Consider the following 17,082-nt stretch of genomic DNA (forward strand, 5'->3'; position numbering starts at 1 on the left):
GTTGGCTTTACCCAGGGATAACAGGATGCTTTCTTCCTTTCTAGCTGTTGCATGTAGGGGAAAGAATCCGGGTAAAACCAAGCAGCTTCTTTTCTCTTTTGGATTTGTCGTACACCTGTCAATTATTTAGCTCTTTCTATGAAATGCTTGGCTTTTCCTGTCATCATGAAAAAGCAGGTGATGAGCTAAGACAATTTCTTCATCCTTTCTCTAACATTCATACTTTGGCTTCAGTTTATTTAGTGTTTTTCAAAGGCAGTTCTTTATCTTGATAACTCTTGAAGCAGCCAAGTAATCACCTTCTTTCTTGAGAAGCTGCAGGTGAAATATGTGAATAGGAGACTTTTTATAGTCTTCTATTTTTTTTTCCCCCCAGCATCAGAACACTTCTAACTGGAAGCAGTTAGAGAAGCTGATCACACCAAAATATGTGTGATTTAAATTAATGCATATTAAGACTTCCACTGGTAACAGCTTCTTTGGGAGGTTTGTTGCATCCATCCTCCCCACAAAATGCTGCTCTTAGCCAAATAAAAATTCAAAGTCACGTTTCTGCAAATTTGCAGCAAGTAAAAATAACTGACATCCAAAATTTGTAACGTGTCTATATGCAGCGTTCTCCTTTATTTAGACACTGAGTTAAGAGGAGCAGTTCTGCAGATGGTCTCTAGGACACGTCCCTAGGATCAGGCTCAAGTGCTTGCTATAAAATTCCCATCAAAAGAAACTCAAAGGAGTCATCTGTACTAGAAACCTTGCAGAGAGCCACCAGGATGGGAAGTAAATGCAAAAGCCACCTGAGTTTGAGTTCTCAGCATGAGCAGGGATGTGTCTTCTAGGTTAGCATTGTGCTCTTAACAGGCAAATAGGTGTTCAGGTGATGTTGTTTAATTCTTTGGATTGGCATCTATGAGAATGTGGGTAGTGCTCTGACAATACCATCTTTGGAGTGTCTGTACAATATAGCATTGATTTTCACTCATTTGGAGGGGGGATTGGACTGTATGTTCAAGCACAAAGGAATGTTTAAACTGCACATAAATCCCTTAAGAAGCAGCTTCCTGACAGTACTGTCTGTTAATTAGAAATGGCCAAGTTCTCTGCTGAAATGTAAGTTACCGTGGCGGTGTTAATGTACAACTGCCACTGAAGAGTGAAGATGGCTGTGACTCTGTTTCTACCTTTATTTACAGGAAAGGTCATGAACCTAAATGCTGTATGAATTTAGTGTGTGGAGTGTGATGTGGGTGTGTAATATCTAATGACAGGCAGGCATTTGACATTTTTTATTGGATGCTCTTTCTTTGTGTTTCTCTGGAGAATGAGAATTGAGTCAAGATGAATGGTAAGAGTCTGTTAGATGCTCTACTGTGTTTTGTCCAAATATGCTTTTTAGGTTTTCCACATCAATTAGTGTATTTGCTGTCCTCATTTACTGCCTGCTTAGTCTTTTTATTCTGGTATACTGAGGGATAAAACCCAGTTTTGTTACTCTAAAACTGAGTTGTTCCATTACTTTAACCAGAATAAAAATGCCAAGCTAAGTGTGTGCATGGTGCTTCACTGTAGTGAGGCAAATTGCTGTTACATACAGTATGTAAGCTAAATGTTAGCGGTTTAGCATGCAAAGTAGTAGCTAATAGAGGGCTTTTGCACTGTTTGAACAGTGGACTAATTTTTAACCTTGTTGTATTCTTTCAGATCTCAGCCACAGTGGATTGGGAGACCATTATGAGAATTCCCACTGGGGACAGCAGCCCGCTTTCCGGAGTGAAGGCAACTGCAGCTGGGATAAAGTGATAATAGACAGGACTGACAAGGAAGCGTGGCCTTCCATTACCGGAGCTGAGACTGAGTCTGCCTCAGAATGTACTACAGACACTGACTCTGCCTCCAACTGTGGCTCAGAGAACAGTAGCATGGCTACAGGGAGTGCCCAAGGCAACTTCACTGGACATACAAAGAAAACTAATGGCAATAATGGCGCCAACGGAGCACTCGTCCAAAGCACTTCTAACCAGAGTGCCCTTGGAGCTGGCGGAGCAAACGGTAACGGCAACTCAGCCAGAGTGTGGGGTGTGGCTGCGGGCTCCAGCTCTGGCCTAGCTCACTGCTCTGCCAGTGGTGGGGATGGAAAGATGGACAACATGATGGGAGATGGTAGAAGTCAGAACTGCTGGGGTGCTTCCAACTCAAATGCTGGCATTAATCTTAACCTTAACCCTAATGCCAATCCAGCTGCCTGGCCTGTACTTGGACATGAAGGAACTGTGGGAGCAGGCAACCCTTCCAGTATTTGCAGTCCAGTCAGTGCCATAGGTCAGAACATGGGCAACCAGAATGGGAACCCAACAGGCACCTTAGGTGCTTGGGGAAACTTGCTGCCGCAAGAGAGCACAGAACCACAAACGTCCACTTCTCAGAATGTGTCTTTCAGCGTACAACCTCAGAACCTTAACACTGATGGACCAAATAACACTAACCCCATGAACTCTTCACCAAACCCTATCAATGCAATGCAGACAAACGGACTGCCGAACTGGGGGATGGCTGTTGGTATGGGGGCCATCATCCCGCCCCACCTGCAAGGCCTTCCTGGTGCTAACGGAACATCAGTTTCTCAAGTCAGCGGGGGCAGTGGTGAAGGAATGGGCAGTTCAGTGTGGGGGATGTCCCCAGGTAATCCTGCCACAGGAAACAGCAATTCTGGGTTCAGTCAGGGGAATGGAGACACTGTGAACTCAGCATTAAGTGCTAAACAAAACGGATCCAGCAGTGCTGTGCAAAAGGAAGGAAATGGAGCGAGCGCGTGGGATTCGGGGCCCCCTTCTGGTCCTGGGGTACTGGCGTGGGGCAGGGGTGGTGGCAGCAGCGGTGTTGGGAGTAGTATGCATTCTGGAGCCTGGGGCCACCCCAACCGCAGCACCAGCAATGGTGTGAACGGGGAGTGGGGCAAGCCCTCCAGCCAGCATTCCAATAGCGACATCAATGGGAAAGGATCGGCAGGGTGGGATAGCTCCAGTGTTACCAGTCCAAACCCTGCCATGCAGCAGGGCAATGAACAAATGAACTCTTGGGCCAAAGCTGCAGCATCTGGCACCACGGCTAGCGAAGGAAGTAATGACAGCGGTGGGAGTCAAAATGAAGGCAGTACTGGGAGGGAGGGGGCTGGAGAGGGCAGGAGGAGAGACAAAGGGATGATAGACCAAGGGCAAGTTCAGTTGCCAAGAAATGACCTTGACCCCAGGGTCCTGTCCAATACGGGGTGGGGACAGACCCCTGTAAAGCAAAACACTGCCTGGGAATTTGAAGAGTCCCCGAGGTCTGAACGAAAGAATGACAATGGAACAGAGGCCTGGGGTTGTGCAGCTACTCAATCTTCAAACTCAGGGGGGAAGAACGATGGGTCCATCATGAACAGTACAAATACCTCTTCAGTATCTGGGTGGGTCAACTCTCCACCGGCAGCTATTCCAACAAACACAGGTTGGGGAGACAATAACAACAAAGCACCAAATGGCCCCGGGGGTTGGGGAGAGTCAGCAAGCTCTACTACTGTTAATAATGCTGCTGCTGCCAAAAGCGGCCACGCTTGGAGTGGGACCGCAAATCAGGAGGACAAATCACCTACCTGGGGTGAACCTCAGAAACCCAAATCTCAAAACTGGGGAGATGGACAGAAATCAAATCCAAGCTGGACTTCAGGAGGTGGAGATTGGACAGATTCATCGTCTGTTCCCGGACACTTGGGTGATGGGAAGAAGAATGGATCTGGATGGGATTCTGACAGTAGATCAGGGTCTGGTTGGAATGATTCCACAAGGTCTGGGACCAGTGGGTGGGGAAATGGCACAAACAGCAAGGCTAATACAGGTACAAGTTGGGGAGAATCTTTAAAGTCAGGCCCCCAACAAAATTGGGCTAACAAACCCCAGGACAACAATGTGAGTAACTGGGGAGGAGCTGCTTCTGTAAAACAGACGGGGTCAGGGTGGGTTGGTGGGCCAGTGCCAGCCAAACAAAAAGAGAACTGTGAGGCAACTGGCTGGGAAGAGCCATCTCCACCATCCATTCGCCGCAAGATGGAAATCGATGATGGTACCTCAGCTTGGGGCGACCCAAATTACAACAACAACAAGACTGTAAACATGTGGGATAGAAATAATCCTATAATACAGAGCAGTACCACAACCAACACCACCACCACTAGCACCATTATCAACACAAACATGGTTGAACCTCAGCCATCGCACCAGTCAAGTGCCCAGCCGAACCGGTCCCCGCTGCTTGGTCCAGGTAATGAAAATAGTGTTGTAAGATGCTTGATAGCAGTAGAGATTGCTGAGTGTTGTCTGCTCTGAGCAGTGTGTGGTTATGTGTTAAAGACAAATCCTGTATGGATTTCACAGAATGACTTCATTCATGTACTCTGAAGCAGTGTTAACTTCTTATCTGGCGGACAGCACCCAGGAACCCGACTCACAAGCTTACATAGTCCCAGGGAACACAAGGAAGAGTTAAAACAATGTCTTAGATTGCTGATGCCAGTTTATTTTGCCAACTCTTCCACAGTGTCTTAGCACCTTCTTTTAATTTAACCATTTGAGAATTTGGCTTCTTTTGGCTAACCCTTTTCCTCCTCTTTTCTGTTACCATTGCTCAGCCTGTGTTCTTGCTTAGGCACTCTGCATGTTTCTTTCCTACAAACCGTATCTCTTGGCAGCAGATGTTGAAGTGTTGGATGACTCTAGGTAGGCTGTTGGTCTTTCTTTGTCTTCTGTTTGTTGTCTTCTGTGAAGTGGTTCTCTTCCATACCTCAGGCTTCAAGCACAGGTAGTGTCCTGGATTTTGTGTGGTTCTTACAAAGCTGCCTTGGTTAAAGATCTTAATATTCAGGGTGGAAAAAGTTTCAACTGTGTTCCAAAGACAAATTTTTAGGCATCTAGGAATTTTCTATTCAAAGTACTGTTGTAGACAAACAGCAAGAAATAGAAATGGGGGAAAAATGAGAAAAATGCTTAGGAGGGAGGCATTTAAATGAAAGCTCCTAGCAGCCCTGCTCTGTATCATGACCACAGACGTCTCAGAATAAACAAAATGTCGTAGTGCCCTTTGAAATTCTTCATCTGATTTTTATCTCCCAAGTTTTTGTTTCGTCTTGGTCATGGCTAAATATTGTCTTTTTGACTGTGGTTTTTCTCCAAGTGGGATTTGTTCTACTTCTCTTGTTTCCATCATTTTTTTCCCCCTCTCTTTGATGTTTTGAAATAAGTCAGACTTACAGTAACGGTCTGTATAAAAATAGTCTCACGTTCCCTGGTCTGGTCAACTATTTCAACAGCTGGAAGTATCTATTTGAATAAAACAATGTCCTACAGAAGGAGAAACCTTTGAATAGGTTTGTACTTGGTCAGTGCAACCTACCTGATCTAGAATTTGTTTACCTTAAGGTTACTTCATATTTGAAACTTTACTCATTTGAGCTGCCAATTCAGATTTTTTAATTGTACTGGAGGTAACAGGAAAGGGGGTGGGGGTGGGGGTTGGGTTTTGGGTATTTTGGGTTGTTTTGCTTTGGTTGGTGTTTTGCTGATTTTTGTTTTCATTACGTCACTGCTTGTAAAACCATTGATAGGCAGCCATATATTGCTAATGCTATTCAAATCATCTAACACTGCAGAGGAAAAAGTTACTGTTCTGGGTCCTTCAGGTTTGGGAAATGGAATTTAAAACTGGTGTTAATTTGCAGTAATTCCTCTGGAGAATCTATGGGAGCAGAGGAAGGGTTCCTTTGAAGTATGCAGTCAGAGAACTGCGTATTAATGTATGACCATCAGCTCCAACTGCCCTATCCCAGGGTAAAATGGCAGTGTTGTGCATTTGCAAACGTGTCAGTTAGCAAGATTCTAAGACACTGAGGCAAAAACAACTTTCAGAATATATATTAAAACAGCATGCAAGAAAGAGGATAAACAGTATCAGTGAAGCTAATTTAGAGTACAGTTCTGAGATTAATATTTAGTTAAGAGCATAAATCTGGCCTTTGGTTATGTATTTCTGCATACAGAGGCTTACAGTTGTGTACAGAGGTACAGATGTAAAGGCAATACGTGGTAATATTTTGAGGAGTTATTGTCTAATCTGCTAATGGAAGTTAGAAACAGCCCCCTGTGTTTTTTTGTGTTATGCCCATCATTATTTTTGACTCTGCCAAAGAGGAGCTGGTCTGATGCTCCTCTCAGAGAGAGAGTAAAAAATGTCATTTAAAACACCGCTGTTGGGCTTCCCCATCGCAAGTACAGCAGACCTATTTTTACCAGCATCCACAGCAGCTGTAGAGCAGTAATCTCTTGGTCTTGGTGGAAATTTACACAGACTTAAAACATCTACAAATCATGTCCCGTCTGGGACAGCTAGAAGATGAGAAGCGAGTCATGGGCAGCTTTCCTAGGGCACAGGCATAGGCTTGCAGCTTGTTGTTGGGCTGTCTAACCTTCTTTCTTTCTACTCCAATTCTTTGTCCCACTGGCTATGCATTTTCAACCTCTGCAAGTAAGAGAGACAAGAATCCTGCAGCCAGGAGACTTTTGTAAGCCACAACCACATTTCCTCTGACAGTGGTTCTTTTCCATGTATAACATTTCCATGCAACCCATGGGTTGTATAATTAGGGCACAGGTTAAGTGCTCATCTAAAATCATACAACTCTTTAACTGAGTAGTTACCACTGGCATTTTGTCTTCTGCATGGGTCATGATTTGCTTTGCCAGTCATTTTTTTATGATTCCCTGGTAGGCAGGGAATATCATTAGTAGGGAATCATGGATTCTGTTCCTGTGTAAGTAGGGCAATGTGGCGTAGCTGTAAGATGGCAGAGAGACACATCTGAAAGCAGAGAAGTGGATTTAATTTTGCTGCACAGCACTGATTAGCTGTTCCCAAAGGAGCAGCAGTCCCTTTTGGGTTTTGAGTTTATATTACATTAGTTTAGAACTGGAGGCCAAGTTTCAGTCTTGTTGTTCAAGTTGTGGCCCATCCCCAGAAGTTCTCAAAATTCTTTAAATACAGAACTTAAAAGCTATTGATGAGAAGCAGATGTTGGTGCACAACTGATGAAAACACATAATGCTCTAAGGAATTTCTTCTTCTATTAAAAAAAAGAGAGAAAAACAAACCAAGGGGTAGATAATGTGATCAGCTTAGTCCTTTCTGGCTCTAAGGGGATGCTCCCAAACCACTGGTGAGCTGTTCAGAAAGAGGAGCAGAAAACTAGTTGTTTAGCCTTAGATTCAATTGTTATTGAAATTATTTGTGCATAATTCTTACTAGCTCATTTAACTCTTGCAACTTTGATACAAGGAGTGACGAAAAGAGAGATTTTTATATCCCAGACAGCACCAGATCATCCCTCCAAATGCTTACGAGTAGGTTTGCTTTCCTGTTTCTGTGAGGTAGGTAGTGCCTGGCAGAGTTCCAGCTGCATGTCCTCTAGATGAGATAAGCAACAAAAGAGAAGGTAGGCTTCCCCATGGAGATTTTCAGTCCTTTGTGGTTCCTAGAGAGCAAGGAGCTGAAATTTCAAAAAACAGAACCAAGTCTAAATTCTGGGACACCTGGACATCTCTCCATTTCTTTTATAATCCTGTGCCATTGTCTCAGTGGCAGTTTGAGTGTTACTTGTGTGAAACAGAATGCAGGTGCTATGTTGCTCTTACTTGAAATTTCTATCAGCATGGATTTGAAACCAGAGCAAGTTTGGTCTCCTATAGGATGAGGATGCTCATGGAAAAAACTAAAATCTTCTTGTTAGGTGCTCAGCCCTCTAGCACCAAGTTCTGGGGCACAGCCAGGATGATGCTGAGAAACCTGCCCTCCTATTTTCACACAAGGTTGATCTCATTGGTGAAAGCCAAGTGAGAACTTCTCTAATGGTGAGCAATACAAGAAGGCACGAAGTTCCACCACAGGAACTGGAATATCTGTCTGGAAATGGAAATCTGAAAGGTTGAGGGTTACAGGTGACTCTCTAATATATGTATCTCTCTCCCTTTTACACACATTTCTTTCCTATTATTAGCAGATTTAACTAGTGACTATTTAGTAAACAACCTCTTTTCTACCTAATTTCTTCCTTTTTCGTCTCCACAAAGTTCTAATATTTTGGGTCCCCTCCATTGTAGTCATGCAGTCTGGTATTTATCCCAGACCAAAAACAACTTCAAGGAAAATAATTCCTGCCATCCAAATGGTTATAGGGTTATTTTGAGGGAAAACAACTGCATCCTGCCACAGCTTAGTTAACATTTCACTTTCCCTTGAGGATTTCCTTTTGGCCCTGGCCCAATGTTAATTATGTTTTGATTTCTATAAAACAAAGCTCTGCCAATGTGTCCATGTTTATTACTCACTGTGATCTTTTTGTTTCTTGCAATTCCAGCAGTGTTTAAAAACTGGAGTATTAAAACCTTGCTTTCTTGCCAGAGAACCCTTTAACTGAGCTTGTTCTATTGCAAAACAACATTCCTGCAGTTCTGGTGGGTTTTAAGTTGTGGGGCATTTTCTCAGGAAAGCCTAAATATCTGTTATTTTTGTAAAGGGAAGAGTAGTATCATAGAATACCAGGTTGGAAGGGACCTCATTGATGGCTTCTTCCAACCTTTCTAGGTGATAGTGTAGTTGAAATGAGCTGGCCCAGCACCCTGTCACGCTGAGTCTTGAAACTGACCAATGTAGGGGAATCCACTGCTTCCCTTGAGAGATGTTTCCAATGTCTGATATAATGTTATGGGGTTTTTTATTTTGGAGAACATTAGGCAAGTTCAGATGTTGAGACCACTGTGAAGGTGTTTTCCTTCCAAAGAGCTAGCTGTGTGAAGGAATTTAAAAGCACCTCTTGCATTCCCTCAACCCCACTGTAGCACTGTCTGTCAGCTGCTTTTATTGTGAGGTGTGTGATAGCCCTGGAAAGCATCACGCTGCCAGAGGCAAGCTGATGGCTCTGCAGAGCCTTTGAGCTGTTGTTTCCACCAACATACTGGCTTATTTGAAAAACTGAGGGAAAATCTTCTTACACAAAGTAAATCCCTTCTTTCAGCTGCAGAATTCTGCATCATTTATTGAGAAATGTAACTTTATTCATCTTTTAAAGTTTCTAAACTAGTCATAGGGAGTAACAAAAGGCAGCACCTGGTAGCAGCAGGTACTGACAAGAGAGGAAAAGAGGTTTGCAATTGAGGAGTACTCTGGAATTTAAATACTTGTTAATTTTTGCAGTGCAAAAGTTGTTTCTCCATCAGCCTTTGGGTTTTCTTTACTAATCTCCTGCACTTAACTGGATGTTGCACATTGTCAAAGTTGTAGTAAAGAGCAAAAGAAGAGCCAGGACCAGTTCTTTTTGAGGTTTTATTCTTCAGCCCAGCACACTTGGCCTGTTCAATATAGGGATTGTGGTTTAATGTTGATTCCATAAATGGAATTTACCTAGAGTTTCCAGTACAGGTTGCATGAACTCAGGGCAATATTAATATTCTGCACTCTCTCTGCTTGTATATTTGTATTCTGGTTGGTGCTTTAGAGATGTTTTGTTTTGTTTCATTTGCCTGCAGTTAATCTTTTTCAGATGCCAATATGATTAAATACACAAAGTTGTCTGACAGGGTTGACTGCTGAGTGGTGAGGCAGAAATTCAAATAAAGCTTTCCTTAAATAAAATTGGCATAAAGATACAAGCAGAAAGCCTGAAGTATTTTAGGTGCAGCACCAAAGCAGCTGTGGTGCTAAGCAGAGGTTCATTTTTTTGTGTGCTTGCCAGTTTGTCTTCTCCACACACTTGAAAACAACCAGAAATTTAAGCTACATTGATAGAGCTTAGAAGACTATTTTTATCTCAAATGGAAATCAGTTTAATGGAAGAGTGAAGTTTTGGGTTCTTTCAGGAGTATGTTTTCAAATACCTCCAATCTTGCTGGTTGTGAAAGAGCCTTCTGCAGCTACGTGTTCCTGACCATGTCGGCTTAGTTGGGAGATGGTTTATGTCACATGCACTTTTCTCAGTATCAGAGAGAATTGCAGCAGCTTTAAGGTATAGAGCCTAAAATAAATGTGTAATAAGGTAACACTGGTGGAGTGAACAGATACCAGCACATCTTTTTCACAGGAACTTTTTCTCTGCTAGCCCCTGTTTGAGTTACTATTGGTGATGCACATTGTCTGCAATTTCTAGTAACAGAAATTCAGTTAAGATCAGTAAGTTCTGCACAGACTTGTTCAGTGAAACAACGATTGCTCAATTTAATATGTTTCAAGGTACTCCTAGAGTCCTTTTGTAGCAATTTCCTTGCCATCTCCTACCTACTCTAGGTGTCAGTTTGTGTAGAAAATGTTATGTCTGGGCTCTGAAACCTTTTTACAGATAGTACTGGGGAGCAGAAAAACAATAGTGCACAGCAAAGTAGGCTGCTAGTCCTTCCATTATAAAAACTGGCTGAAAACAGAAATTACACTCATTTTTGGGGAGTAGAAAACCCGAGTTCCTTTCTTACCAGATCTGGTCCTGTATTGTGAGCTGCCAGAAGTTACAATTGCAAGACAATAGCCGAGCAAAATAAAACGCCCGAGCTTAGTAACGTTTATTCATCTCCAGTGAAAAGAGAACAAATTCCTGAATTAGCAGCCTACATAACAGTGGAAGTTTTAAAGCAGGCTGAATTCTGCAATGCTTGTTGAGATCTTGGGCATCATATAATGGGCTGCTTTTTGTGCTAATTGCAGAAGAACAGGTTAATATCAGGTCTGTTTTTTGGTCTGTTGTTCTGTCTCTTGTGTGTTTTTACATAGACTCTGTGATCCACATTTCTGTCTGCATAAAAAAACCAAACCCACACCTTTTCAAAGAAGCAATGATTGCTTTAAACTCAATTCGTGCTTTTGCTGTGTTGGGTCAGTGTTGCTCTTTAGCTCTCAGGAGCTCTGTGGCTGTTCCTGGCACGTTCAACTCCGGTGCTGAAATTGGTGTCGTATGGATTTAAGCGCATTATGCTCGAGCCAAGCCAGACTAAGACTGTTTCTTTATGGCAGCTTACGTCTTTCAATGAGTTAAAATAATACTCTGTAGGAAAACAATGACTTCTACCTGCTGTTCTCCATGATTTGACTATAGGTTCTAATTGCAGTCTTGTCTAGTTCTACTTAAAAATCATATTTATTATAATGTGGAAGCTCGGTGATAGAGGGGTGTGTAGGGAACACAGGCACAAGCTGTAATAAAAGCTTTAAGGAATCTATCCAAGGTATAATCTACACTGAAAGTGGGAACAAACAAATACTGTATTACTCAGAGGGCATGAGAAAAGAGGTTTGATAATCTGTAAACAGTTAGAAGGAGTTGCTCTTTCAGTAAAGCAAGGCCCAGCCTCAGGTTCGGGTCCTGGTCTCCTGCACACTGGCACTGCTGCATGTGCTCCTCGAGCCTGGTTTAATCTGCTCTGAGAAATCACAGCATAAGCAGCTGCTCCCCTGGGACCTGGTCTGGTGCTCACGTGGCAGCCTGACTGCTCCTGGCTGTGTTAAAAAAATACTCTTTCTCTCTTGACAGCTTGGCATTAGTGTTCAATTAAGAGAAAGACTTTTAAGACCAAATCAAAGGGATTTCTTTTTTTTATGTGCTTAATGAGAATCGCTGTGTCTACGTACTGGTTCATGCTTTTTCTACAGAAACGTTCAATAACAAGTCCAATTTTGAAATTATTGACAAAAGAAACCTTTCCTCTCATCACTGTTCTCCTTCCCCTTGCTTCAGCAGGCTGGGGCGAAATGCCTACTGTCCACACGAAGAGTGAAGCTTCTTGGGGAGAGCCGTCATCCCCTTCTGCTGCAGTTGATAATGGCACTTCGGCCTGGGGGAAGCCCCCCAGCAGTGGTACAGGGTGGGGAGATAATCCTGCCGAGTCGGCAGGGACATACGGAAGAACAAACCCTCCAGCTGCTGCCCCAGCACTGTGCAAACCAGGTATGGGTGGGGACATTGCTGCCAGTAATAGCTTGGGGGAAAGCTGCTTGTTGTGTTTGCTTCTGCTGGCATTTATAAACAGCATTTACGGTTTTCTGTGTGTGTACAGCATAGAACTGTAGAATCATTAAGGTTGGAAAAGACCTCTAAGATCAAGTCCAACCATCAACCCAGCCCCACATTGCCCACTGAAGTGCCATATCTACACCTCCAGGGATGGTGACTCCACCACCTCCCTGGGCAGCATGTTCCAATGCCTGACCAGTCTTTCAGTAATGAGATTTTTCCTAGTATCCAATCTAAATGTCCCCAGGCACGACCTGAGGCCCACTCCTCTTGTCCTGTTGCTAGTTACTTGAGAGAAGATACCAGCACCACCCTTCAGCGTCCCTTTCTCCAGACTAAATATCCCCAGTTTCTTCAGCTGCTTCTTCGCAAGACCTGTTCTCCACACTCCTCACCAGCTTCATTGCCCTTCTCTGGACCCCCTCCAGTACCTCAACATTTCTCTTATATTGTAGCTGTTTAAATAATTTAATCCTCAAAATTACATTAGCTCTCTCAAAACATAGATATCCCCATACCAGATTCATGTAAAAATATGAATGTGGTGCATCAGTCCAGAAAATGTGAAGGTATTCTTTAGGATATTTTGAAAGCAGAACAGTAGAGATGCAGAAAACTCTGCAGCTGCAGAAGAATGTGAATAATACTCCTTGGCACCCTAAAAGAAACTTCTATTGGGACAAGAAGCAACTAGATTCAACTAAGATAGGATTCATTCTGGTAGGAAAACTAACATAAGAGAATAAATCATGGTCTCACTGGTATAAACTGAGGGAGTGGATGCCTTCAGCTATTGAAGCTGTTCTCAGGTTCGGGAACATCCAGAACTGCTACTTACTGCTTCATGATTCTTAAGCAGTGTTAGTTGATAAAAACCCTCCATCTCTGAATGGTCTGAACTCATGTTTCAGACTCCTGTTGTGGCTGTGGGAATCCTGAAGTTTCACTCCTCTAAAATACAGTACTGAGAGAGTTAGAAAGTCCAGAAAACCTAAAGAGGGGAGTGAGAGGTCTTACAATGAGTAATCCTAGCCTTAAACAGACTAAACAGAATGAAATGGAACAAGGTGACATAGCCTCATCACTGAATGCTAAGTGTTCCCTGCAGCCCATGTGCTGCTTTCAGATTCCAGTCTTCTGAAAAGGGAATTGAGTTTCTGACCCTTAATGACCTAGAAATTTGGGTTTGTTCATTGGAAGAATGTGGGAGCTGAAATGGTGAGATTCATTGAAAGCAAAATAGCACTTAACAAGTATGTGGCCCTACTTCTGGTTCCTTGTTCCTAGGAGACTGGAATGACCCTGACCACAGATCTTACTTGTTCAGGAAAAAGCAAGACTTGCTGCTGCTGGGCTTTTTTTCTTCTATTAAGTATTTAGAGAACTTTCCTTTTTTGCTAGCTTCAAAGAAGGCCTCCTTATCATTTAATACTAATTAAGCTGCTTGATGAACCTCTCTATCTGTGGAAAGTACTCAAATGTTATAACACTGGATATGACATAAAAGGATATTTCTGTAAAATTTGCAAGAAATTAAAGATTTTTTTTTTCTTCTCCCACTTTTCCCTCCAGCTTCAAAATCTATGCAAGAAGGCTGGGGCAGTGGTGGGGATGAAGTGACTCTCAGTACTAGTCAGTGGGAAGATGAAGAAGGAGATATGTGGAATAATACTGCTTCACAAGAGAGCAGCTCCTCCTGTAATTCCTGGGGGAATGCCCCGAAGAAAGGACTTCAAAAGGTAAGACAAAACCAGAGGTCCTCTCTAGAGAAGAGTGCAGTTAGTGTAACATTGCTAGAATAAGTTGTCACAAATTTTCTGTTGTATTATAGCTGAACTCTTAAATTAGCCCTCTGACACCTGAACACAAAGCCAGCTTGCCACTACAGTGGTTCAAGTACAGCCTACCTTGTTTCCAGGGGAAAAGGGGAGATAAACTTGGACTTTAAGCATGTCAATCGCTTTGGGACTTTCATTGTTGTTGCTTTTGTTTTCTGTAAGATGTATAAGCTTCTGTGTATGCTAAAGAAAGGAGACTGTATTAACAGAGAGCAAAGCTTATATGGGGGCTTTCAGACACTTCCCATGGGGACAGAAAAACAAACAGTAGCTTGTGATGAAGTGATTCAGCAAAAAAAATACCAATTTCCTATTTGTGTGGAACGAGCATCTAATTGTGAGGTGTGTGCTGGTATGAGAACAAAGCAAGCTCCTGTTAATGCTGCGCTCAACCGAGAACGTAGACCATTGTGATTGAAAGCTTTCCACCGCACAGTCTTTATTTCAGGGGACAAGGCCAGGCTGTAACTTAGAGGAATTGGGAATGCATTTAGCCAGTTTGTTTGTTATTCCATTAGCCAACAGTTAGGCCAGTGATTTGATCAAGTATGGTTGTTTCTTGTACTGTCCGCAGCCCAAAACAAATCCACGCTTGTCCCTTGGTACTTTCTGGAGAACTGAAAGGAAGAGACTTCTTAAGGATTTTGTGATAGAAAAGCTGCACAGAGATCTTTTAAAGGTGTTTATCTAGAACGCTCTTGTTTGTTTTTAAGAAAATACACTGAGTAACATTCTTAACTTCAAGGTTGCCAACTTGTTTTTGGGAATGTTTTTCAGGAAGTGTTGTACTATTTCAGAAACTTTAATTTCATTGTGTTTTTCCGGCAAGGATTAAAATGAAGTACGTAAATTCAAAGGTGGCTTTAATTCAGTGGTGAGCAAATCAAATACTAAATAGTACACTGAACACCTATCCAGCTGAGATTAAAATTTGTACACTCTGTGGGGGAAGAGAAATCGTAGTTCCGTTGTTCGGAGGGTTCTTCGATACTTTCTAAATTAATGTACTAATACATCTTTCAGTAGCATGTATTATTAATATGAACAACTTACCATCTATTTTATGTACATCTCACTCCTGTGAGCGTGGCAACCAGACCATTAATGGAATCTCCCATTTATTCACTAAGGGCATGAAGACATCTAGCAAGCAAGATGAGGCCTGGATCATGAACCGCCTGATAAAACAGCTCACAGACATGGGCTTCCCTGTGAGTAATGTCCATAGCTAGCAACACCTGGAGCTTAGCTTCTGTAGCTTGTAGTTCTGACTTCAAGAGTTTCAGACTAGCTACAAATGCTCTCCAGTCTCTTCTTCAGGCTGGGAATTAGTTCTGTTCCCTGCATTGAGACATTTAGTCTTAACTCAGAAATCGACCATAAGCTAGTAGAGAGCTCTATGAGATGACTTGATGATAAACCTTATATGATGACACTTCCAGATCTTTTGAAGTCACACTTTTCTAACCACAGGTGTTACTTAGAACTTCAGTAATAATTCCAATCCTGTTCCCCTTTTCTTACTAAACAGGAGAAAGTAGAGTATAGCTGGTTTGCTTTTTTCTTTAGAGAAAGGCATGTCAGGGATACTTAAATTGTTCATAGAAAACAGGAAGAGATTTAAACAGAATAGGATTTGACCTTGTAGAACTGGTACTTAACAGAAACTAGCAGAAGTGTTGTGGGAATTGCTGAAAGCAGAAAAGAAAGTGCACAGACTTTATTTGTGCTGTTAAGTAAATGTTAAATCCAGTACTCAATAGACACATCTGTTTTCTCAGTTTGCTTTGAAATCCTACAAGCATGACTTCTCTTACCACAGTCTGTATTTTTCCAACAGAGAGAGCCAGCGGAAGAGGCCTTGAAGAGCAACAATATGAATCTTGATCAGGCCATGAGTAAGTGTCTGTGTAACCACATTGTAATGTTCTTTAAAGCAACACAGGAGCCATTCTGGTTCTGAGAGTTTGACCAGACCACAGAATCATAGATCAACTGGGTAATATATATACTTTCATGCTTTTATAAGCAAGACCTGGTTCTCTGGCCTGTTGGCAGACTCACTTGTCTTTGCACCCCCTTTTTTCACTCTTTCCTCTCTTTGTGAAGGTGCTCTGCTGGAAAAGAAGGTGGAAATGGACAAGCGTGGAATGGGAGTGACCGACTATAATGGAATGGTCACCAAACCCCTTGGCTGCCGCCCACCACCAATCTCCAAAGAGTCTTCCATGGACCGCCCCACCTTCCTTGACAAGGTAAGCTCAGGAATAGGAGTGGGATGTACAAGTCAAAGCATGATGATTTTGGCTGGCTGTTCAGAAAGCTGTGGAGAGCAGTGCAATAGATAATTACATACTGTAGGATTCTGTTTCTTCTCTTCTTTAATGCTTGTGGGGAATTTAGTCCTTGTAGAGAGAGGCAGTGATTTGATTCCCCCAAGGAAATAAATAATGGTCTTCCCCAGTCTTACACCTGAAAAGAAAACTTACTAAGGAATCAGTAAAGCAGTGGAACTAGAAATGGGAAAACCAGAGAAACAGCACAGAAAGCCCTTCACACTGTAAGAGTCCAGAAAGTCCGTGATCCTTCCCAAACTGATGGTCAGACAGGACCAAAGCCAAAATCTTCCAGGAATTAGGCTTTTAATTCCTATTGTAGTTTTGAGCTCCCTACAGATTTCAGTGAAAGTTCAGTACTTAATAGGAATGAGGTGAGGAATAGGAATACTTAATAGGAATGAGAAGCTGAGGTGTTTCAAGTCAGAAGAGAAGACACATAAATAGCTACTCTGATGAGCTTCCTTTTCTGCAATCACATATGACATATTTTCCAACACCATTTAATGACTGAGGAGAAGGTTTCAGAAGTTCATGGATGTCCAAGATTTAAAGTGACTTAAGTAAAGTAAGTAGGGAAAAGTGCAGCCAGATCTTCAATAGGAAGTAAAATGTACAGCCTGATAGAAAGTCCTGCAAAGAGATCCACCAAATCACCTTGGAATCCCCTCAAAATTTACTAATAAGGAAAGAACAATCTGTGGTGTTACTCCATACTTCTCAGATTAACTGAAATGTTTGTGAGGATTGGGGTGTGGTGGTTTCTGACAGCAGAAATCTGTGCTTTTCACACACTGTGCTGAAACCAGTTCATTTTACATAAGCTCTTTACAGG

The 17,082-nt window shown here is 42.4% G+C and overlaps 1 protein-coding gene across 10 annotated transcripts in view; it reads left to right on the top strand.

The window, feature by feature from the left end:
• Nucleotides 1-17,082, top strand: part of TNRC6C (trinucleotide repeat containing adaptor 6C) — a 103,267-nt gene that overhangs the window by 65,538 nt on the left and 20,647 nt on the right. For 5 of the 10 annotated variants that reach the window (XM_054170440.1, XM_054170439.1, XM_054170444.1 and 2 more), the window contains 7 exons: nt 1,702-4,296; nt 11,798-12,007; nt 13,646-13,812; nt 14,486-14,590; nt 15,042-15,122; nt 15,752-15,809; nt 16,021-16,166. In XM_054170440.1, coding sequence (XP_054026415.1) covers nt 1,702-4,296; nt 11,798-12,007; nt 13,646-13,812; nt 14,486-14,590; nt 15,042-15,122; nt 15,752-15,809; nt 16,021-16,166 — 3,362 coding nt within the window. The remainder of the gene's footprint in view (nt 1-1,701; nt 4,297-11,797; nt 12,008-13,645; nt 13,813-14,485; nt 14,591-15,041; nt 15,123-15,751; nt 15,810-16,020; nt 16,167-17,082) is intronic. The other 5 variants (XM_054170443.1, XM_054170446.1, XM_054170445.1 and 2 more) reach the window with 2 other exon arrangements.

This window comes from Dryobates pubescens, chromosome 20 (genome assembly GCF_014839835.1).
Source record: "Dryobates pubescens isolate bDryPub1 chromosome 20, bDryPub1.pri, whole genome shotgun sequence".
In the NCBI taxonomy this organism is placed as follows: Eukaryota; Metazoa; Chordata; class Aves; order Piciformes; family Picidae; genus Dryobates; species Dryobates pubescens.